The 25,659-nt window shown below is 37.9% G+C and overlaps 1 protein-coding gene across 6 annotated transcripts in view; it reads right to left on the bottom strand.

Moving 5' to 3' along the window:
* The window catches only part of UNC79 (unc-79 homolog, NALCN channel complex subunit), a 267,414-nt gene that overhangs the window by 197,728 nt on the left and 44,027 nt on the right, over positions 1 to 25,659 (bottom strand). For 5 of the 6 annotated variants that reach the window (XM_030319845.1, XM_032593446.1, XM_032593447.1 and 2 more), the window contains exons 3-5: positions 20,024 to 20,169; positions 16,538 to 16,708; positions 4,278 to 4,370 (exon numbers count right to left, since the gene is read on the bottom strand). In XM_030319845.1, coding sequence (XP_030175705.1) covers positions 4,278 to 4,370; positions 16,538 to 16,708; positions 20,024 to 20,169 — 410 coding nt within the window. Of the gene's footprint in view, positions 1 to 4,277; positions 4,371 to 16,537; positions 16,709 to 20,023; positions 20,329 to 25,659 lie in introns of those variants that run through there. The other variant, XM_032593449.1, reaches the window with a different exon arrangement.

The following is a 25,659-nucleotide window of genomic DNA, read 5'->3' as shown; positions in this document are numbered from 1 at the left end:
TGTTTTCCAGAGTGGTTGCACCAGTTTGCATTCCCATGCTTTTTTTTTTTTTTTTTTTTTTTTTTTTGAGGAAGCTGATTTATTTGCAGTGTTGTGTTTTGGTCATATGGAATTATTACTGAGATTATGCATGAGGTTTTTTTCCAGTTTTATTGAGATATAATTGACATTTAACATTGTATCAGTCCAAGATATACCATCTCCTCTTCAACATCTCAAAGACACCTTGAACACAACATGTCCAAAACAGATCTCATGAGCTTCCCTCAGAAGCTTGGTTTTCGTCTTCTAGTGTCTCCTTTCTCAATGAATAGAACCACCATGCATTCAGTTATGCAAGCCAAAAATTCACTATATCTAATATGTCACCAACTCCTATCAATTTCACTTTTTAAATACTACTTTTCTTGGTCTCAACTGCCCCTGACTTTTACATGCCAAGACAAACGCAAGGGCTCCTCAAGAGTCAATCTACATCCACTCTGGTTCCTTTTTCTTTTATTTATTTATTTATTTATTTATTTATTTATTTATTTATTTATTTATTATTGAGAGAGAGAGAGAGCACAACCTGGGGAGGGGCAGAGAGAGAGAGAGAGAGAGAGACACAGAATGCGAAGCAGGCTCCAGGGTCTGAGCTGTCAGTGCAGAGCTCGACACAGGACTCAAACCCACAGAACATAAGAGCATGACCTGAGCTGAGGTCAGACACTTAACTGACTGAGCCACCCTGATTCAGTTTAAAATCTACTCTCAACTGCAGTCAGGGTGACACAAGTACAACTACCCAAAGTCCTCCAGAGCCTTCATATTAGACTCAGGATAAACACAGGACTCCCAACCAGAGCCCACATATGCTGCATGTTCTGGCCCATAGATGTCCACGATATTACCTTCCATAAGGCAGCCCTTACACTGAGCTCCAGCTGTACCAATCTGTCAGCCCACCTGCTTACCAGGCTTCCTTCTGACACATGAGACTCTTCTATTTGAATCCCTTACCCCTTGTAGGCCTTGTGAATCCTACGCATCCTTCAGTCCTCAGACCAAAGGTTACTTCCCCAGAGAAGCCCTCTCTGACATCTTCATGAAAAGAAAAACCCCAGAGCGCCTGGGTGGGTGGCTCAGTCGGTTAAGCGTCTGACTTCGGCTCAGGTCATGATCTCATGGTTCCTGGGTTCGAGCCCCACATTGGGCTCTGTGCTGACAGCTCAGAGCCTGGAGCCTGTTTGGGATTCTGTGTCTCCCTCTCTCTCTGCCCCTCCCCCACTCGTGCTCTGTCTCTCTCTCCCTATCTTTCTCAAGAATAAACATTAAAAAAAAGAAAAATCCCCTCTTATAGAGTCTCATAGCACAAAGTGCATCTTTCAAAGTGCTTATCACAGCTGAAACTTTATATTTGCTTTTAAAATTACTTAATTAATGTCTTCTCCCACCACTACCATATAAGTTCCATGAGGCAGGGGCAGAGGTCAGTTCTGTTTTGCTAACCATGGTGTCTCCAGTGTCTGGCACGGACTAGATATTCAGTGACTATTTACTGAAAATATAAATAGCCCTCTAGAATTGGAATTTTGTCATTAAGGCATCAATGAGTTCACAAGTACAGATGTTCCAGACCACTTTCTCTTTCTCCATATGGCTGTCACATGAACCCAGTTCACAGTAGTCCACTGACTGTCCCATGAACACACCTGGAGAGTCCCTGTGTTTAAACTGCTTGCCTTCCCAGATTGTCCCACTTACCCTCTCAATCAAAACTTTATCCATATTTTAAGACCCACACTTTGCTCAAGTGGCCCAAAGCCTTTCCTGATCATTCCAATCCATAGAGTTCACTCCCTCTGATGAATTAATACTATCTATAGTACACATTTTGTACTTTCTACATTCTACTTTACATTGTAAATTAATGGTTTATGTGAATATGCCTAATATTTCCAATTAGACCTAAGGTCTACAGCAAGCACCATACCTTGTATTTCTGGGTGGTTTTCACAATGTCTAGCTCAGAGCAGTGAACAAAGGAATCAATCAGTTGAGCAGGTCTATGCTTCATCCTTGATATACAATGGGCTACAAGGACCAAGCTGCCACTTGCTGTCTTCCCCAATAAAAATTCAAATGACAAAATGACGCCCTACCACTTGGTCCCTGAGAGCCCCCTGGTGGATATCGCCTCACTCTTAACAGTTTCCCACAACATAAGACTAGTTTTGAGTCCCAAGTGTAATTTTTAGCATGGAAAAGCTGGCTATAAACATTCCCCATGAACAGATCAAGATACAGATTTGGGAATAACAGAAGTAACGCAGCTTGATCATAGTGGTTTTCCAGTGAAACGCTCAACTCCGAGAAGAAAATGGCAGATTGCAGCAACTTGCGTCGCTCTTTTTTTTTTTTTTTTTTTTTTTTTTGCGTCGCTCTTTATTGAGCATTTACAAGGTGTCTGTCACTATGCTACATAAGCATTTTACATATACTTAACTCATTAAATGCTCACAACATTTTAAGGCATTGCAGAAATTACTATTCCTGTTTTAGAAATGAAGAAACTTGATCTTAGGGAGGTTAAAAAACTTGCTCAAGGTTAACACTAACTGGCAATTTGCTGGTGAGCTCAGATATGACCCGCAAACCTCTAACCTCATAATTTTAGGGCCCCTACTCTACTGTCTCCCAACTTAGAAATTAGGATCAAAGGCTCAGAATGAGATTTCAACTTACACCCTCCAAATGAGGGGTGTTTTCAAAAAATAATATATAATAAATATAAATGACATTTTGAGGGCCCTCCAAGCCAGAGTGAGATAGGAGATAGAACTTCCAAAAAACTATACATTTTAATTACTCATATAATAATCACAAGCCATTTCATATTTAAAGGGTAACACTCCAAAGGAAGAAGCATTAAGGTTTCAAAATAAAACACTTTTGGGGCACCTGGGTGGCTCAGTTTGTTAAGCATCTGACTTTAGCTCAGGTCATAAGCTCACAGTTTGTGAGTTCTAGCCCAATGTCGGGCTCTGTGCTGACAGTTCAGAGCCTGGAGCCTGCTTCAGATTCAGTGTCTCCCTCTCTCTGCCCCGCCCACTTCTCTCTCTCTCTCTCTCTCTCTCTCTCTCTTTCTCTCTCAAAAGTAAATAAACATTAAAAAAAAAAAAACACTTCTAGGGGCACCTGGGTGGCTCAGTCAGTTGAGCCTCCGACTTCGGCTCAGGTCATGATCTCACAGTTTGTGAGTTCGAGCCCCGTGTCAGGCTCTGTGCTGACAGCTCAGAGTCTGGAGCCTGCTTCGAATTCTGTGTCTCCCTCTCTCTGCCCCTCCCTTGCTCATGCTCTCTCTTTTTCTCAAAAATAAATAAACATTAAAAAAATTGTTTAAACACTTTTTAAAATAAACAACAATAAATTAAAAAATAAAATAAAACACTTTTCCCCCATCCTGCGTCAAAAATGTAATTATTATTTATTATGTAATTAAGCAGAAGATTGAAAACAGTGCCACCAAATTTGTTCACTTTCTATATAAACAATACATGAAAATTAAAATTGAGTTCATATCATAGCATGTGATGCCAACAGTCAGCCCCTTTTTCAGGTCAGTTTCCCAAAGTTCATATGCAATTATACTGATGAATGAAAAGCAAATTATACAGATGAATGGAAATGACACCAGTCCAACATGAGTCATAAGAGAGGAAATACAAGTCAAAACAACAAGATATTCTTCTTCATCTGTCTGACAGAATACAAACTTTGATAATACTCAATGACAGGTTACTGTACTCTCCTATGTAGTTAGTGAGACTACTGAAATTGTTTCAAGTCCCTTAACTTATTAATCCCTCTTTTATGAATTTGTTCTAAGGAAATAATTGGAAATGTAGTAAAAAATTCATGTTCAAGGATACTCGTGTGGCACTGGAGTAGCAAATTCACAAAGTATTAACAGTAATTATCTTCAGTCATTAGAATTGCAGATGATTTTTTACATTTCTAATTTAACTTATTCCTATATACTTACATTCAATTTCTAGTCAGTGTTCTAAAATTGCCCCAAACATTCAAAAAATATGACCAGCCAGCAAGATTACTGCTAATAGCAACAGGCAAGGTGAATTTATTTCAACCCGAAAATCTGTCTTGTAACACATCCCCAGTTGTCTATCCACAAAGAAAATCTCTTCCCACATGAGAATTTCTAGCTTACTTATTTCATATCTTGTTTAACAACTGTTTCTGAAATTAGTCAAGCCATTCAAAAGGCCACTTACCTGGGTTGGATGTGTATTGCATTGCAATCATTAGCATGGATGATGCAGACAGATTAACATGGGCAGGAACGCCTTCTCTTCTTGAGGAACCCACTGAAACAAAAAATCTTTTGATTAGACACAATTAGTCTGTATGTATACTTCTTGTCATACAGCATGATAGCTGAGAGGAAACTTTGTTTAAAAGTCTGAACCAATTCAGTGGATATTTTGCACAAATAAAAGCACAAATTCTGTCCTAGCATACAAATATTACATCTGTCATCATCAATAGCACACATTTGGTAAGAATCTTCAAGGAGAAGAAAGAGCGCCAGAGCGTGATGTCATGGCTTTATCAGAAATATACTTAGATGCAATCTCTGCTCCCAAGATGTTTACATCTAGGTGGAAAAGAAAGAAAAAACAAGATCCTCATGTGCCCAAATATAAAGGCATGTTGAAGTTTATCTCAATAAAAGCAAAAATAAAAGGTTTATTTATTTTGAACTCAACTTGAATGTATCACCTTTCAGAGATGCGAATGAAGTAATAGTCCACTTATAATGGGGACCTTATTAATTCAGTTACACAAATTTCAAATCACGTATTATTAAAAAAATTGTCTACTAATTTAAAAATTATTTTCAGCTCTCACATATCATTTAACAATTTTATTCAAACCTTTACATGTAACTCAGCAGCAGCATCTTCATCACCGTGAGAACCACTTTTTTACTTTTCCAGAGCTTACCATCTTCATATCCAACTGAGTTGTTTGAAAGAATGCATTTTTCGAATCTGTGAATAACACTGTCACTGAACATTTTAACCTGTGCCACAAGTATTCAGTCACAAAGCAAGCTGGTTTCTTCAAAATTCATCTTGTAGCTGTGTATCCATGGTCTCCACATGATAATCACTTACATAATGCTTTTAAGACATCTTTAAGTGGCTTGTTTACGATGCATCCAACACTATATTACATTTCTCTCTCTCTCCTTTTTAGTGGTATGTCAGGGAACTCCAACAAGCATTCAAAACTAGCACTGATGGAGGTCATTCGGGATAATACTCCACAGAGCTGCTGTCTCCAAAGAGTACTTTATTATTCTAACCAGTAATTGAGAGAGGGCTCACATAGAAGAAACTTTAAAAGCACTCAAACATAAAATGAATTCCTTTTCTCAGGGATAATTGCAGAAGTAGGTAGGAGGAATCTCTCCTTATAGTTAGGTTTGTGGCAGATCATCAAGAAAGCATGAGCAGAACGGTGTAGAGTGAGTATGACACCCTCAGTCAACCCTCAGTTTCCTCCACACAATAGAGAAAAACACTAATGTGGGCAACCACAAAAAAATCAGTTGACCCACAAATCTGCTTTATTTTATTTTTATTATATTTTACATTAAAGTGCAATACGTGGAAATAGTATCTCAACTCCATCCATTAAGAATAAGGCAACTTATAATCATACACATGGATAAAAGAACCATTAAAACACTACGAGATTTGTCATGTAATAGAGAAAACAGAAAATTTTAACATGATTCTATTCTTTTCTTTAAGTAAAAGAAAGACTTTGAGCACCACAATGGATGGTTTACAACAGCTTTACAGACATAAGCAAACAAATAAAGAAAAGGGATCTATCATTATGTTCTATTTACCCGAATTTGCTTTTATTAATCACTCACAGCTGGGATGCTGCTACCCCCACCAAGCCGGTGATATTCAGGTAGGTGAGCTAGTTTGGCTGTGCAATATAAATGGGTACTAATAATTATACAAAGATATGCAGATCATGTCAATGCTCTTAGATGGTAAAGTTGATTAATCAAATGAGATTAATGAAGGGAAGAGAACTTTGAGCCAAATACTAAAGAACAAGATGCATTTTCTCTCAGATTTAGCCAGGGAGCTTGTTAAAATTCAGCTTTGGGGCTCGTATCTAGAGTTTAACTCCATCAGTTTGGAAGCAGAAAAGGTACAAGTTTAATAAGCACATCATGAGACTCTGATCAAGGGGGCCCTTGAGCCTTGTGGGAGAAGCATTACTAGAGGGACAGGAAATAAGAAAGGAAGCACTCAGTAAGGTGTCTAGATGTGGGAGCAAGAAGTGCATGCCCCGGTGCCCTTTGTTCAGGGTGGTGGCAGGAAAATCTAGTCTCTGACATACTCGGGGAAAAATAATTACATACGTTTAAATAATTATCTGTATCTGTATCTATATCTATATATGTATACACATCTATATATGGTCCTCCTGGGACAAGTGTTTTCACCTTTGTTTAAATTCATCTGAAACTTTTTAATAATAAATGTTTCTAAAAAAATAAAATAAAATGACTATTAAGGGAGTCTGAGAATCCCTGTGCCTGGAGGCCTTTAAAACTGGGAGAGATGCCCAAAATGTCTTGATGATTTAGGTGAAGTCTATTTGGAGACTAGCCCAAATGGCTCTGTGACCTTTGCATGTCCCTTTTACCCCTACAGAACCGTGCTCTCCGTCAAGTATGGTCAACCACAAAGCCAAAAGTGTTCCCCTGGTTCAAGCCCTAGGAAATTGGCTCCAGAACCTCTATAAACAGACAGGGCCTTGCAATTGCATAGCCTTCTGACAGACTGAATAAAATTACCACAATTCTAATTAATAAACATGCACAGGCACACATCATTTATTGAATCTTGGTAAAAAGACATGATGTAAACAGATGTGCAGCTTGTCCCCGTGCGGGTGTATAAAGCCAAAGCTACATACAGTGGAAGGAAGAAGAGAATTAATCCAAATAAGAAAATTTTATATGTAATATTGTGCTCAGGAAATACAATTAAAAGTTTTAAGACCAATTTCCTGATCCTCCAGCACCACCAACAACCATTTCTAACCTTTCCTCTATGAGCCATAACTCATAGGAGCTTAATCTGTTCCTGCATCTTATAGTTCCTAATGTACTATCCCATACAGCTTTCTTACATGATTCTCACCCAAAAAACAATGAAGTATATGGGGAAGGCCATTTTATAAAGAGAAATCAGGGGCGCCTGGGTGGCTCAGTCGGTTAAGCGTCCGACTTCAGCTCAGGTCATGATCTCGCGGTCCGTGAGTTCGAGCCCCGCGTCGGGCTCTGGGCTGATGGCTCAGAGCCTGGAGCCTGCTTCCGATTCTGTGTCTCCCTCTCTCTCTGCCCCTCCCCCGTTCATGCTGTGTCTCTCTCTGTCTCAAAAATAAATAAATGTTAAAAAAAATTTTTTTTTTTAAAAAAGAGAAATCAGATTATTTGCATGGGATCACCAACTTAATTATTAGGACGATAGCCCAGGTCAGTTAACATCACAGCTAATGTTCTAGTGACTTATTCACTCAAAATTCATTTAAAAATTCAAAGAGTATTCTTCCCATAGGTCCCATGTCCCAGGCATTGTTCTTCCCCTGGAGACACAGTTGTAAACAAGACAGGTAAGCCTTTGTCCTTATGGAGCTTAAATGGTCAAGTTCTGTCATCCAATATGGTAGCCACTAGCCACATATGGCTATTTAAATTAATTAAACTTCAATTAAATTAAAAATTCAGTTCTTCAGTCTCACTAGATACATTTAAAGCACTCAGTTACCATATGTGGCTAGTGTACTAGACAGCATGGAGGTTTTTTAAACATTTCTATCATTGCAGAAAGTTCTATAGACAGAGCTGTTCTAGAGGAACAGGCAAACAAGTACCTGTGAAGAAATGTAAAGCAGGGCAAGGGAATAGGTAGAAAGTGATGAAGCGTCCTGATTTAGCTTGAGGGTAAGGAAAGGCATGTTGAAAGATGAGACACTTGAGCTGAGACCTAAAGAGAGTGAGGAAGAATCATAAGACCATCTGGGAGAAGGGCTATTGAGACACAGGAAAGCTTAGTGCCTTTATGAAACTGCAGAATGGCCAATGTGGATAGCATGCAGTGAACATAGAAGAGACAGTAATAAAACAGTAAGGTCAGCAGTGGCCAGAGCACAGAGGGCCGTGTGGGCTAGGGAAGGACATTGAATTTGATTTGTCAGAGTAATGGAAAGTGATGAAGGAAGTGACATGGTCTGATTTACATGTTTGGAGGATGGCTCTGGCTGTTTGGTAGAGAACAACTGTAGGATTGCCAGGAGTAGAAGCAGGAAGACTGGTTCAGAAACTACTGGACTGGTCCAGGTGAGAGATGGTGATAAGAAGTGGTCTGAATTGGAATATATTTAAATAAACCCCACTAGCCTTATTATTTTTTAAGGGGTAAAGGTAGGAGAGTCATCTGGGAAGAAGAAACACATTCTGGTGCCATCCGACAGAACCGTTTCCTGTGCTTGGGCAGACTGCACTGCCTGAATTAACAAGCATCTCTGTGTAATCACAGGTATTTGTATTCCATGAGATAGGGTTTGAGCATAAGATACCTATGCCTTCAGAAGGGCCTATCAATTCAACATAATGGGAAGACTGCGACATCATGACCCAAAAGTCCATGCAGCATTACAATATTTGTAGACTGCTATATTAATGAAAATCATAGAGACAAGAGTGCCCATCAACAATGCAGAGGTGAAGTGCCTGACTGGCTCAGTCAGTACAGCATGCAACTCTTGACCTCAGAGCTGTAAGTTCAAGCCCCATGATGGATGTAGAGATTACTTTAGAAAAATAAAATCTTTAAAAAAAAAAATGCAGAGGTGTTCTGTCAGATTCTATGCGATCAAAACCTATTCTGGTCATTATTGTTACTATACAACAAACTCTAGCGGGGGAAAAATCCCAAGCCCCAGAGGCTGGCCCCTTTTCCCAAGCTATGTTTAAAATAATAAAACTTTAGGACAACATGTGAATTGGTACAGTATATTGGAATTAGTTGCAATGGGATTTGACATGTCCGTCACATGACTGTGGATTTGGTCTGTTATACATTTGTTTAACATAACACAATATTCAAAGGCCATTGCTGTATGTTATCTTCTGGTCTTCACAACAAACATGGGCACAGGCAGGGGAGATCATGATAATTCACAATTTTACAGCTAAGGAAACTAAAGTTTGATGAGGTTAAGAGATTTGCCAATCGGCGAAAGACTACATAATTCAGCTCTTCTGGATTTCTATTCCAACATATTTCCACAAATTGAACAATAAAGCTCTTACAAAATAGTAAGACCTATTTTATAAAAACAGTCATTAGTTAATAAAACAAATTTTATATCTAGAAGAATATTTAAATGTCATCAATATGTGGTGTTGGGTTCTGACTGTCTTTTTTTAAAATATATATATTTATTGGTTTTTGGAGGATCATAGAAGCATCACAGGCATCCTCTGTAATAGTAGTAGAAGAAAAATGATCCAGGGCTAATGGCCTGGAACCAGATACTCAATTAACCCACACAATTGCTTTTAAGTGCAAAGATCTAAATGAACCTTTATTTTTCCTAAGGGTAAGTGATTTTTTGAGGAAATTTAAGTCTAAGCTACCAAGATACACTAGAAGGGTCTTTCACTGATATCATCGCTCAGTCTTATTATCATCTTTGAAATAACACAGCCTATATCAATTAATGTTCATTTGGGATCAGCTTTTCTCTTCTTTGCCAATATCCATATCACCTTCCCGACATCCATATTTCAAGTTGGTCCACAAATCACAGACCCTTTACTGCAAAAAAAGAGGTTTCCATGGTGAAATGCTAATGACTTTTTCAATTCTTAGTACTCCTTTAATATTTTTAAAAACAAAAAACAGAGCCTATTGCACACATTTGGAATAAAAAGACGTATATCTTATTTGTGTAAGGAGTTAAAAAGAAAAGATTATGTCAGATGAAATGTTTATAATAAATTGCAGTTTTCTCTGCAGCATCTCAAAAGGAGTGATTTAAAATAAAGCCACAGTACTAGATTTATTGACAAAAATGATGGGAGGGCGTAACTGACAAACACGCACGGCCCTTACATGGAAAGAACCGTAATACTTCATTAGATCCACTTCAGAGCTTGGCGCTTCATAGTCTACGTTCTTAACGACACTAACATTTAACACCTGAAAAACTGTCCACATTTTACATCTTGACCTTGTGAACACCACACCAAAGACATAAAAGCTGTCTTGTCTTGAAGATTTTATCAAATACTCAGAAAATGCAGTCTCCTTAATCCCCTAACATCTCCGTCCTGAAATGAAAACATTCTGGAAGAAGTTAAATGCTCCTCTCTCATTTCGGTCACAATTTCTAGACATCGAAACGACTTCCAAAGACAGAAATGACATGGATGCAAGCAACAGACACATATTCTCAAATCAATTCCTTTACACGTGATTAATCTGGAACCCAATTCCCTCATTCTTTGGGTCTGTGTCTTTGCAAAGAAACAAATACAAAAAAAAAAAAAAAACACCTCAACGGGGCGCCTGCGTGGCTCAGACGGTTAAGCGTTTGACTTTGGCTCAGGTCATGATCTCGCGGTTCATGAGTTCAGCCCCGCACAGGACTCTGCGCTGACAGCTCAGAGCTTGGAGCCTGCTTCGGATTCTGTGTCTCCCTCTCTCTCTGCCCCTCCCCTGCTCATGCTCTGTCTCTCTCTGTCTCAAAAATAAATAAAACATTAAAAAAAAAACAACACCTCAATCATTTAATAGAATGTGGTTTTAAAGGGTATTACTACTGGGGTGCTTGGGTGGCTCAGTCGGTTAAGCAACCGACTCTTGACCTCAGCTCAGGTCATGATTTTGTGGTTCTTGAGTTCCAGCCCCACATCAGGCTCTGCACTGACAACAGGAGCCTGCTGAGGATTTATACCTCCTCTCTCTCTGCCCCTCCCCCACTCGTGCATGTGTTCTCTCTCTCTCAAAAAATAAACTTTTTTTGAAAAAGGGTATTACTACCATTTATTTTCAAAGATTTAAAGGCTCCTCAACCCACAGGGATGTTAACAATAAATGGAAGTCACAAGTAACAAACTAAAACCAGAGCAATAGAGATAAATGAACTAGATCAACAACTGGGTTACAGGAAGACATGTGCCTCTTACATAAAATAAGATTGATGTTATTTAACCTAGAATTAGTAAGCCAGAAATAACCTTAGAGATGGAACATGTTTTCCAAAACTCCCCTTTACAGCTGAAAACACAATGGAGCCCCAGAGACATTAACAGCTTGTTCACAATTTAAATGAACACCAAGTTAATCTACCAATAAGTATTAAAATTCATACACATTTTGTAGACTCAACTTAATATTTTGTTCCCCTCAGTTGCCAAGGCTCACACATTTAAAGAAATAAGGATTCTCGGGGCGCCTGGGTGGCGCAGTCAGTTGAGCGTCCGACTTCAGCCAGGTCACAATCTCGCGGTCCGTGAGTTCGAGCCCCGATGCTCGATGGCTGGGCTGATGGCTCAGAGCCTGGAGCCTGTTTCCGGTTCTGTGTCTCCCTCTCTCTCTGCCCCTCCCCCGTTCATGCTCTGTCTCTCTCTGTCCCAAAAATAAATAAACGTTGAAAAAAAAATTAAAAAAAAAATAATAAAGAAATAAGGATTCTAATGTGACTTTAAGACATGTTTTGGGGTCTGTGCTTCTAATTAAGTAGAAATTAATAACCAGGGATGAAGAAACAAATTGCCAGTCATCACAATGCTTGATCAGAGTGAAGCATAACTTCAGAGGCCTGATATATTCAATGCCTCTCCCTAAATTATTAACTTATTCCTAAGAAGGAGGGTAGAGTGAATTTAGATTATCACATGGCACAAAAAGAGACACATAGACCAATGGAATAGAATAGAAACCCCAGAACTAGACCCACAAACGTATGGCCAACTCATCTTTGACAAAGCAGGAAAGAACATCCAATGGAAAAAAGACAGTCTCTTTAACAAATGGTGCTGGGAGAACTGGACAGCAACATGCAGAAGGTTAAAACTAGACCACTTTCTCACACCATTCACAAAAATAAACTCAAAATGGATAAAGGACCTGAATGTGAGACAGGAAACCATCAAAACCCTAGAGGAGAAAGCAGGAAAAGACCTCTCTGACCTCAGCCGTAGCAATCTCTTACTCGACACATCCCCAAAGGCAAGGGAATTAAAAGCAAAAGTGAATTACTGGGACCTTATGAAGATAAAAAGCTTCTGCACAGCAAATGAAACAACCAACAAAACTAAAAGGCAACCAACGGAATGGGAAAAGATATTTGCAAATGATATTTGCAAATATCGGACAAAGGGCTAGTATCCAAAATCTATAAAGAGCTCACCAAACTCCACACCCGAAAAACAAATAACCCAGTGAAGAAATGGGCAGAACACATGAATAGACACTTCTTTAAAGAAGACATCCGGATGACCAACAGGCACATGAAAAGATGTTCAACGTCGCTCCTTATCAGGGAAATACAAATCAAAACCACACTCAGATATCACCTCACACCAGTCAGAGTGGCCAAAATGAACAAATCAGGAGACTATAGATGCTGGAGAGGATGTGGAGAAACGGGAACCCTCTTGCACTGTTGGTGGGAATGCAAATTGGTGCAGCCGCTCTGGAAAGCAGTGTGGAGGTTCCTCAGAAAATTAAAAATAGACCTACCCTATGACCCAGCAATAGCACTGCTAGGAATTTATCCAAGGGATACAGGAGTACTGATGCATAGGGGCACTTGTACCCCAATGTTTATAGCAGCACTCTCAACAATAGCCAAATTATGGAAAGAGCCTAAATGTCCATCAACTGATGAATGGATAAAGAAATTGTGGTTTATATACACAATGGAATACTACATGGCAATGAGAAAAAATGAAATGTGGCCTTTTGTAGCAATGTGGATGGAACTGGAGAGTGTGATGCTAAGTGAAATAAGCCATACAGAGAAAGACAAGATACCATATGGTTTCACTCTTATGTGGATCCTGAGAAACTTAACAGAAACCCATGGGGGAGGGGAAGGAAAAAAAAAAAAGAGGTTAGAGTGGGAGAGAGCCAAAGCATAAGAGACTGTTAAAAACTGAGAACAAACTGAGGGTTGATGGGGGGTGGGAGGGAGGGGAGGGTGGGTGATGGGTATTGAGGAGGGCACCTTTTGGGATGAGCACTGGGTGTTGTATGGAAACCAATTTGACAATAAATTTCATATATTAAAAAAATAATAATAAAAATTAAAAAAAAAGACTTCTTAGGAAGGGGGAATAAAAACAACAACAATAATAATAAAAGAGGTTCAAAAATTAAAAAAATTAAAAAAAAGATTAATTATTACAAAGATGCTCCTCTTCACCTGTAATTCTTTAAAAATAATAATAATAAATAAGAATTCTTATGCCTAAATTTCACAGTTAACATAACTATACAATTCTAAGACTGTATTGATAAGCAAGCGCTTGTCAGGTTACACAGAACAAAAAAAAGAGAGAGAGAATGATCAAAATCTATTGCTTGAACCATACCATCGGTCTGCTAATGTTTCTGAATCACCATAAAATTTAGGCAGAAGACAGACTCTTTGCTTAAAAGACATGAAACTACAGGGGCGCTTGGGTGGCTTGGTCAGTTTTGTGCCCGACTTCGGCTCAGGTCATGATCTCACGGTCTGTGAGTTCGAGCCCCGCGTCGGGCTCTGTGCTGACGGCTCAGAGCCTGGAGCCTGTTTTCGATTCTGTGTCTCCCTCTCTCTCTGCCCCTCCCCTGTTCATGCTCTGTCTCTCTCTGTCTCAAAAATAAATAAACGTTAAAAAAAAAATTAAAAAAAAAAAAGACATGAAACTATAATTCCCTAGCTAAAATTAAGCTTAACTATAAAATAAGTAATGTAGCTTAAAGGTACCTATGTTTGCCACTATTATTACATAGCAACAACTTTAATAAGATGATAAGCACATAAAATTAAAAATGGTGAAAAATGGTCACTAGGAATGGAATATGACCAATAAAGGTATTTTAATGGCACAAAAGTTTAGGGAAGGAGAGCAGTAAACTAACACTTAGTGAACACCTTGGCATTGAGCCAGCCAGCACCTTACCAATTTCCAGGTGAATCATCTCTGTTATCACAACCACCCAGGCAACTATTATGATTATTCTTCTTACATAGGTAAGAAACAGAAAGGTTAGGTAACTTGCCTAGGGCCACACAACTAGTTTGGCAGAAGAGCTGTGATTTAAATCTACATCTGTTGGGCGCCTGGGTGGCGCAGTCGGTTAAGCGTCCGACTTCAGCCAGGTCACGATCTCGCGGTCCGTGAGTTCGAGCCCCGCGTCAGGCTCTGGGCTGATGGCTCAGAGCCTGGAGCCTGTTTCCAATTCTGTGTCTCCCTCTCTCTCTGCCCCTCCCCCGTTCATGCTCTGTCGCTCTCTGTCCCAAAAATAAATAAACGTTGAAAAAAAAAATTAAAAAAAAAAAACTAAATCTACATCTGTTTGGCTCCTAAATCCACAATCTTTTCAGGTTATCCACTGAAGTATAGATTGATTCATAATCTAATTCTTTTTTTTTTTTTAAGAGAGAGAGAGACCACGCAAGAGCAGGGGAGAGGGGCAAAGGGAGAGAGAGAGAGAGAGAGAGATTATCTTAAGTAGGTGCCACGCTCAGCCCAGAGCCCAATGCAGGGCTTGATCCCACGACCCTGGGATCATGACCTGAGCCAAAATCACGAGTAAGAAATTCAATCGACTGAGCCACCCAGGCACCCCTCGTAATCCATTTCTTTACAAAATACTTTAGAAGGATTTTGATCATAAAAACCAACCCAATTTGGCTTTTTCTCTCTGCTCTCATGTGTGGAAAGCCTATTAGAATTAATCTGCAACACTTCTCCAAAGAAGACATCCAGATGGCCAACCGACACATGAAAAAATGTTCAACATCACTCATCATCAGGGAAATACAAATCAAAACCACCATGAGATACCACCTTATACCTGTCAGAATGGCTAACATTAACAACTCGGGCAACAACAGATGTTGTGAGGATGCAGAGAAAGAGGATCTCTTTTACACTGTTGGTGGGAATGCAAGCTGGTGCAGCCACTCTGGAAAACAGTATGGAGGTTCCTCAAAAAACTAAAAATAGAACTACCTTACGACCCAGCAATTGCACTACTAGGCATTTATCCATGGGACACAGGTGTGCTGTTTCAAAGGGACACATGCACCACCAAGTTTATAGCAGCACTATCAACAATAGCCAAAGTATGGAAAGAGCCCAAATGTCCATCGATGGATGAATGGATAAAGAAGATGTGGTATATCCATACAATGGAGTATTACTCGGCAATCAAAAAGAAGGAAATCTTGCCATTTGCAACCACGTGGATGGAACTGGAGGCTATTATGCTAAGTGAAATTAGTCAGAGAAAGACAAAAATCATATGACTTCACTCATATGAGGACTTTAAGAGACAAAACAGATGAACATAAGGGAAGGGAAACAAAAATAATATAAAAACAGGGAGGGGGACAAAACAGAAGAGACTCATAAAGATGGAGAACAAACTGAGGGTTGCTGGAGGGGTGGTGGGAAGCGGAATGGGCTAAATGGGTAAAGGGCACTAAGGAATCTACTCCTGAAATCATTGTTGCACTAGATGCTAACTAATTTGGATGTAAATTTTAAAAAATTAAAAATAAAATTAAAAAAAAAAAGTCTGCAAAAGTGAAACAGAATTCAAATCAGCTCCACATTTATAACAAACTTGCACATGAGTTTCGAGCCTTTTTCCAAAGTGTTTTCATACGTATTGATTCACTTTATCATCACAACATCCCTGTGATGGGAAGTTAATGCTAGCATCATTCTGGAGATGAGGTATCAACCATGTGAGATGCCTAACACCACACAGCACATTTACAAGTGAAGCTGAAACTAGGATCTATATGTCCTGACACTGTCTATCGCTCTTCCCATCACAACCTTCTGCCTTCAGGTGCAAAAGATAAGAATTTCTATACCTGAGTCAGCTCTCTCTCCATACTTTTTTCTTAAGTTACACAAAATACCATAGTTTCTATGTCAGTAATAGACTATGCCTCGATGTTTTCTTCCTACTCTATAAGATCAAATTATGCAAGTAAAACAATTCTAAGGTATAATCATCATTCATTTCTTTGATTCTCTCCATAATCATCATGCTGAAATGACAATTTAAATCACAGCACATGTATATAGCAAGTGATTTCATTATAATCTTGAAAAGCTACAGCCTAAAACAGTGCAAGCAAATTCCATTCGTACAATACGTTAAAAGAATCTAGTATTAGGTAAGATTGAACTTACATATAGCCATTGGTAGAAAAGATGTGCTAAGATATTCAATAATATCCTTGTGCAGAAATGGAGGAAAGGTAGCTAACGTTGATATCATCGTGTAGGGCAAAGTACTCAGAATATCATCATTGAGAAAGGGTAGCAAACATGTAGTTGTATAAAATATCGACTGTCCAAGATCTACAAAACAAAAGTGAGTAATCAGTCACTGAATATTTTGCCATTTAACAAAATATGCTAATTCTATATTTTTAGTTCTTATGAACTGGCTTAAATTGAAAACAGCTTTGCTCCCTTCTTATTAAGAGCTCTGAAACATAATGCTCAGTAGAGTGCATAGACAGTATATTTGTTCAATAAATGACTGGTGAATAACTGCATTAAGAAATATAAATATCGATTTCATGAGCTTTTCCTCAACCCTCTATCAATCTTCAGTAACACTGGGTATTCCTATTATTCCTTGATTTTAGAAACTAAAAGCACTTTCCATGTGATCATGAATCCTAAAATGTTGTCTAGCATTCTTACCATCATTACATTTTACACAAAGTAACTGTGGTACAAAGATATTACATTATTTACCCAACGGAAGTTTTAGCAAAGTCAAGGGCAGGACCGGAAATAAAGCCAGGCTATCCCTGCCCCACCAACCAAAAAGCAGTCTTCCTACATCTGGAGTGTTGAGCAATGAGGGAACATGCATCTTCCAGTACAGCAGCATATTCCGCAGGTACCAAAGAAAGGAAGTTGTAAATTGATGTTGTGTGGCCCTGTGCATTCAGTTATCAATTATCACAGAAGGATGTACTGCCTAGTGGTAATCTTCCTATCAACATCTTTAAATGGGGAGAGGAAGAGTACCTACCTCACTTCTAGAAGGACTGTTAAGAGGCTTAAATGAGATTAATATAGAGAGCTTAACACAGCACATAATGTGTGCTCCACAAGTATGGCCATTGTTAAATATATTAATAGTGTTACTATTATTACCTGCACAAGGAGCAAAAATAAAGGACATTCAAAAAAACCATAACTATTTAGCTTTAGAATGCATGTACACCAAATCCCAATATACTGAATATATCTTTCTGTTTTTAAGTAGGTTTCATGCCCAGCGCAGAGCCCAACACAGGGCTTGAACTCACACCCCTGAGATCAAGACCTGAGCTGAGACCAAGAGTTGGGTGTTTAACCAACTGAGCCACTCAGACACCTCTACTGAATATATCTTTTGATACTTCTGGATCTCCCAATTTGTGTGTCATCAGTCAGGACTTGACAAGGAAGATGTGGATCACTTTCCTGTCCACTATAAAAGAAAATTATTGGGTTTGTTTGTTTCGCAGCAGATTTACCTTCTTAGTGCAATTTTGATGCCTAATGTTATTTCCAACTATCATGGAATTAACCTGCCATCTCAACAAGCACATCAACTGACAACAGAGAGGATGAGGCCACCTGCACGCTGGTGAGTGAGGGTCAGTCAACCTTGGCCTCAAGCTGATAAGACGTAAAAGTCATAGGTTGTTTTACTAAGAATTAAATGAGGCTGTGCATAAAGGACACCTTAGTTGCATTGTAACGTAGTTACAGAACATTAGTGCTGAAAGGGGCCTGAGAGCCAATCTGGAATATCTTTCAAGTAAGGAAACTGAGGCCCGGAGAAGGAAAGTGAGGGTCCAAGATCGCCTGACAGCTGGTAGCTGAACTGTGTCAAGAATGCAGCTCTCACCAGTGCACAGCCCTTCCCCACGTGGAGACACCGCCTCAAGCCCTGGAACGGTAGTTCACACGCTCAGTACACAAAAGAGTCACCCAGAGAGCTCAGTAAAAATTTGGATCCCCAGGACATACCCCTCAGCGATTCTTATTCCTAAATCCCAGTGTGGGACCCAGAATTCCATATTCAAGCTCCCTCAGTGATTCCAGTGTTGTTAGGAAACACTACTGAACTGCTTTTTTTACCTCTAAGGGAGAGTCTAGTTTTTTCCTCTCTTCTAAGAACAGAGAACACAGTCTACAGATAACAGTGAAGAGTAAAGTCGCAACATAGTTGTAGGTAAAAAGCAAATATATACATCATTCCCCCTGAAACTGTTGTAATTTAACACAGTTAAATTGCAGTTAAATGGATTGTGAGTTATCAAACTGAATGCTTTTTATCTTAATAAAGGGGCTCTAACACAGTGGCCCAGCCCAGGACCAGGCAGGTCTACAGTGACCTCAGGACAGGTTGTCACAAAGGAAAAGTACTGATGAGACCACCACCACAGTAAGCTCTGGCAGTCTTATGTTCAGAGAGTCATCTTTTTGAAATTCTGAGTGGGTACAAGGATCACAGTAAAAGTGACTGGGCTCAAAACAACTACAAAGTTACACAACAAGCAAATTTACAAATTTCTACATTTTTTTATATTCACTATAATACAGAACTGTAAATATAAGGAAAAAAAACAAATTCAACAATCATTATTTTATCATTTTAAGAAAGTAGGTTTTTTTAAATTTTTTAATTAGGAACACATCTTAATAAACCATTAAGCATTCTCTTAGGAGAGCTAGCTGCAAGTAAAGGGCGAAATAACTCCCACAACTCACTCATTTCCCAAATTCCAGTTTTTCTATACAGTGAAACTTTGGGTATCGTACTTCCAGAGACCAAATTATCAGTGTTTTCAAGTTAAAATGCTGTTCTAACCAATGTTTTAAACATTCATTCTCTGGAAAAATCTCTTTTCTTACTGCATGGTTTTCCATTTGATTCTCACAAATATAATACTGAATAGTTAAACAAGAGATATTGTACTCCTTTTTATGGGTTAGAAAATGGTAAGCAAGTGAGATCATGACATTGGCTAAAACACACTGTGGAAAGGGAAAGCGTTAGGCAAAGCTCTCAGGTCACTGTCCCGAAGTACCCCTAATAGTGTGTAGTATATGCCACATACAGCTTGTAGCAGCACCATATATCATACCGACCGCCAACACTCTGTAATAATAACCAGTGATTGCTGGTTAAATTTGGAAGAGTTCTTAGAGATTTATTCTTATCAAACCTCCCGGATTTAAAAGACAGGAAAAGTAAGTCCCAGGGAGATTCTGTGATTTGCCTCGAAAAATCACAGGATTAGTCAGTGGATTTGACGTGCCCTTCAGGCTCCATCTCTTACATTTTATGGGGGGCAGGTTTCTAAATCTTAGCCCACAAATCATAATTCCAACAAGCACCTCCATGATAAGCAGGTAAATTCCCAATACAGCTCTACTCGTCCTTCCAGCCCACTCCCCTCCAAATGTAGGCGGACCTGGGTAACACCCCTCTGGTCATAAATGAGCGAAAAATGACAGGATGGGAAAAGCCATAATTAAGTTTCCATATAAGAAGGGCTTTAGCCACACAAAGACCTTTTAAGCAATTTATTACAGTAACAACGGTCTCCAGCATCCATAAACATACACATACATTCTCAAAGATTTTGATTAAATGCTCACCGTGTTGGCCGTGCTGGAGTAAAGGAACTAGATCCAGAAGAGTCACCAAAGTCACGTAGAGGCCTTGATAGTCCAAAGAAGGGTAGTCTGACAAGTGAGCATCACGACTTTGCAGGCCGCGTTCAGAGGGAGCATCTCGCAGGACGCTGTAAAGGAGGGAGCGAGTAACAGTAGGGTTGATGGAACTGACCTGCGGTCTTAGAGATGGGGTGAGTGGGAATGGCACAGGAAAAAGACACATGGTCATGGGCACTGTCAAATTGGAGGCATCTTGGTTTTCCTTCTTCCCTGTGCGGGACAAAATGCTGTTGGGGGGACAAGGAAAAAAAAGAGACAACAAAGACACAAAGAACAGCACATTACATTGAAATGACACTCTAAAACAAATAATAAAACTCCAGATATATCCCACATAAGATGCAATTGCCACACCAGCAGTGTCTACACATCGAGTAGGGGTCACATAGCTTCGTGCTCAGAAATACCAATAACGCACGGTTTCTTTCGTGGAAATTGCATTGCATCTCATGTGTTATCTGGTTAGTAAGGAGCAAAAATATAAAAATGCATGTTTCAGTGCCAAACCCATGTTTTACAGTTTATCGGTTTGGTGAAGGAGAGGTTTCCTCGAAGGAAAAACAATGGTTTCATCTAATGAATTAGGGCTTTTATACTAATTAAAACAAGCTTTCAAGGCAAAAGAAGTTTTCAGCTAGACTGCCTTAATCGGGTAAACAAAAACCTGCAAAATATAGGTATGGCACTTGCAGAAACATGTTTTAGCAAAGAATAAACATGTGTGTTTATTAAGAAAGTCTTAAAAATCACATGTTTATTGCATCAAAATAATGTCTATATGTATATTATGATACTGTTTCATGACATTCTATCAGTATCATTTGAGATAATGAAGTTTAAACAGGCATATGAATTTAGAAATAATACATATTTCTAAAATGTTAGCTAAACTACATTGGAAAAGCTATAAAATAATATATAGTAGATGGTCCGTAGCATATGTTTGTGAACTAATGATAATGGTTATTTACGTGTGTTTTTTTTAATTTTGCATGTTGGGGAGGAAACATTTTATTTTATGAATACAAACATTGGTTTATTAAATAGTTACCTTCAAAATTCTAAAGACTAGGCAAGCAGTATCTGCCATATAGCTGCACATCATACAATAGTATCTTATATATTACTGCTGCTACTTACGTTATTATTCAACAAAACTCACTAAAAACTAAAGGAAAGATAATTTAGAAAGTTAAAAAAAAAGTTTAATGGGAAGAAAAATAAACTCTAGAAATAAACTAGCTTTCTTTTAGCCTTCATTTTTAAATAAAAGCCTTTTAGTAAAAGCAATAAAGCAGAAAACTTGTTAATTTAAAAATAGAAGAAATAACTGCTTGGCCAGATGTTTTAAGTTTTTAAAATTAGGTTTACTATTTATCATCAAAGACAATAGTTATACATTATAATGATAATCTCTGCTGCGCTTACAAAGTGCTTTTATATAGTACACTTATATGTGAATCAAAATAGATAACAATTTATAAATGTTTCATTACATAAAAATAACCTTGTTTTACACTTACTCTATGTGCATCAAACATTACTAAGTTCTTAGTTAATGATATTACATTTACAATTTTACAGTGGTGTGAAGAATTGGTTAGTGTCGAGCATGCTTGCTATTTCAAATTGACATTTATTTTTATTTACTCTTAGTGCAAAATATGTTACAATGTAAGAAAAATGACTACATGCTTTTTATTTTCCATGTGCCTAATTTACCTCGATTTCCTTTGTCTTCTGTTACCCAATGTCCAGGGAAAAACAATTAATAATAATAAAGATAATTTCAGAATAGTTATGTAATACTTCTTAGCAAGAAATAACTTAAGATTTAGTGTTTTTTTTTTACTTTTAAAGGGATTAAATTAACCTTTTTTGTGTGTGATGTATTTATCTTAAAGTAAGATACATATACTTTATACTTTACAATGGGATAATATCAACATTCCAGTACCATCAGATTTTCCATCAGACTTTATAGTTTCCTCATATAACTTGATTATTCCTAAATGTACCACCTTTAAATGTTATGTTCTTGATAAGCCCAGTCACCAAAAATCTATTTGAATCCTGGAGGATTCTATCCCACTGAAAATTCCTTTAGAATCATAATGGATATAAGTTAGAAATACTATTTCCCAAATTCAGTCCTAACCAAATTTCAGTAGTTAACCCTACTACCTACATCTTTTCAAAATTACAAGATGTGGATCTTCTAGAAGTGATATAGAAAAACAACATTTTGCCTTAGAGAATAAAATTAGCTACATGTCATATATTAATGCTATCCTTTAAATTAAGTACCGTTCTGTCATCAACTTTTCCTTGGTGGGGGAAATATAGCACATTAGTTTTTTCGAGTATACTTCAGTATTGTTCCAAAGTTGGATATAATTTAAGACACTAGTCAAATCAACTTTGGAGACTCCATTTTGGTATTTTTCCCTTCCTGTATATGTGGGGTTCCCAAATGATAGCAGCAACAAGTTCATACATGCAGGGAGGGAGAATGTCAGCATTGAAACAGTAAAACTTCTCTCTCACTGCCTCTAGATTTAATAAGTAGGTGAGGTTGAGGGAAAAAATGGCTGAAATGAATTATCCATGAAACCAGTTTTAAATTACCATTCATGTTTCAATGTAAGGAAATGTTTTCATTTGTGGTAAAACTTAAGAAGGGCTCATGAATCAATGTACAATGCATTGTGATTTTATGATGTTTTGTGAAGTTTATTCAGAAAAAAAAAAAAACTTATTTCCCCAACCAAACTGTCTAACTTGGGAATGATAAACCATCTACCCCATCTAAAATTCTTTCCCAGAGGACTATACACCCAACCAAAAAGAACATTAAGAATGCCCTGCTCAGAAGAGTTTGACCCAGCAACCAACTTTTCACCTTTCCTTTTCCCTCCTGAGATCCTCTTTATCAAACGTTTATTTCCAACATCAAGAGGAACCAAGAGAAGACCCCTGTGGGTATGGAGAAAGATGAAAAGTTGCCCTGAGGTATTTATAGCACATAAAAATAATACATCAAATAAACTTTCTATAAGCTTATAAATTTTGACATCTTAGTTGAATCTATACACTAAATAAAATTTACTTTATCATGCAATACTCTAAAGCTACTCTGTGGACTTCAAATCAGTCATTGGAAGGTCTGTTTTCTTCCTAAGCAAGTAAAAATTACAATTCAACTAAGCTTATTGAACTGAGACTAGAATCCCTTTTAAAAAACATATCAAACATTTTCTAAAGAGTTAGCAGCAAGTAGTTTTCCCCAAAGATAATGATTGTTAAAAAGATTTTATGCACAAGCAGCTGGAATGGCACCAGAAGAGAGATCTGGGGGAAGGAATTCCAAAAGACTGCATGACATAGGAAGACTGGAAACCTTAAATATTCTGCCAGGTAAGAGGCAAGATCCTTAAAGAAGAACTTAGATATTTTAAATATGGCCCCAGAATGCTTCAATGTAAAATGGACAGACTCCTCTGTAGCAATGAGGGGGGGATTAAACTAGATGATCTTCATAGTTCCTTCTAATACTAAAAGCAAACAAAAAACTAAACTCTGAAGTTGTGTGTAAATTGTGTGTCTGTTCCCATACTTAGGTCCCTACTAAATTAAAATGAGTACAAGTTAGCACTCAGACAAAATTTTACCCAGTACCCCAGGTCACTGCTAGATGAAATAATGCTCTAGAAGGGTTACTGCAATGGATAAAATCTGGACCAAAGTCAACTCAATTCAACAAATATTTGTTGACCCTCTTCTAAGGACCAAACTCTGCTCTAGGCTCAAGGGTTAGTAAGCTGAATACCACGTAAGACTCATCTTCTACTAACCTAAAATTTAGGGAACCCCCACGAACTACAATGTGAGTCTAATTAAGAGCTAAGTGAACAGATGTGGACTATTCAACCACTGATATAGTTAATTACGGTAACACATAATCTCTCCTCTCCTGTGGATTAAATTAATTGAAGTTAAACACCTAGGCTAATCTCTGCCTTTGGGAATATGTACAAAGTCTACTGAAATCAGTAAGAGTCACATGCCACACATGAATACCAGAGGACTATTCCTCTAAAAATGCAATTCTGACTCAAATGAAGCTGCTGGTACTTCAAGTTGCAGATTTTACTCAAAATAATAATAATTTTAACTTCCTTGAGAATATCCAAATAGACAAAGGGTTACTCTGAGAATTCGTCTCTAATTCTTTCTTCTTATTTCTTTCCAAGAATCTGCATTCTGAAAGCAAGAAGTGCTTCTGAATGTAAAAGTCGTCTAAAATGCAAATGGAACCAACTTGTTAGTGAGTAGAAACTCTTACTGACAATAATCTTGGACACCAAATACCTAGACCATCTTATCCGTCTTGAATTTTCTAATAGCATAAAGAAAATAAAGAAATATTAAAAAAAAAAAAAAAGAAAATAAAGAAATATAAATATTATTATGGATATATATATATCAACAGTGAAAGTGGTCATAGTTTGGTCCAATGTAGGACAATAGTTGTAAGTTCTATATTTCCAATAAACAAAAGAAATTAAAGAATTTTGCGTTGGGTTTTGTGGGGTTGTTGTCGGGGGTTTTTTTTTGGTGTTTTATTTATTTTTTATTTTTGCTTTTTATTTTTTTAATGCTGAGGTAGGCAAAAAGAAGAAAGAAATTGCATTGGGTTCAGCCCAAGAGTTGAAACCTCTAAGCACTGAAGTTCAGCCTGTGACATGTTATGCTTCTTACTGTTTTCTTTCTTCTTCCTACTTCATGTGAGTGTGTCCTATAGGCTATCAACTCTGCTCTGACTTACTATCCACAACAAATTGCTAAGTGAGAGACAGCTAAAGCATCTGGGAATTAAAACACTATCCAGATCACCTCAAGTACAGCTCAATTTAACTTCCCAAAAAGTTGGCAAATCTTTGCACTAAGCACAGCCTTTCCTCCCTTAATCTCAAGGAAAACCAAAAACTATGCCAAGAACTCATAATGGATGCTGGTATTCCCAAAGGCCAAACCCAAGTATTTACTAAAGAAGTGTCTTTGCACCATGATAACTAGTAGTACGAGGGAAGAAGCAACAGAGTGTAATTATGAGAGTATGCTGTGGATTAAAACCACCAGGGTCAAATCCAGGTTCCAATGCTGACTAGATAGGTGACTGAGCAATTTCTTTAACTGCTTACGCTTTAGTTTCATTATCTGTAAAATAGGTATAATACTACATTTATTTCATATAATTATTATAAGGGATTAAATGAGACGACATGTATAGTTCTTAGAACAGTGTTTGACACATATAATTACTAGTATTATCATACAATATTGCTATGATAATGGTAGTTATTGTTAATACTACCATTAGAAGCAGCTGCTGATATTGTCTCCCTTGAAAATGGTGGAACTTAAGAAACACAACAGATGAACATAGGGTAAGAGAAGGAAAAATAAGATACAAACAGAGAGTGAGGCAAACCTTAAGAGACTCTTAAATACAGAGAAAAACTGAGCACTGCTGGAGGGGAGGGGAAGGGGGCATG

This window comes from Lynx canadensis, chromosome B3 (genome assembly GCF_007474595.2).
Source record: "Lynx canadensis isolate LIC74 chromosome B3, mLynCan4.pri.v2, whole genome shotgun sequence".
NCBI lineage: Eukaryota > Metazoa > Chordata > Mammalia > Carnivora > Felidae > Lynx > Lynx canadensis.
Note: the sequence above shows the minus strand (reverse complement) of the source record. Positions and strands in the feature narration are given on the sequence as shown.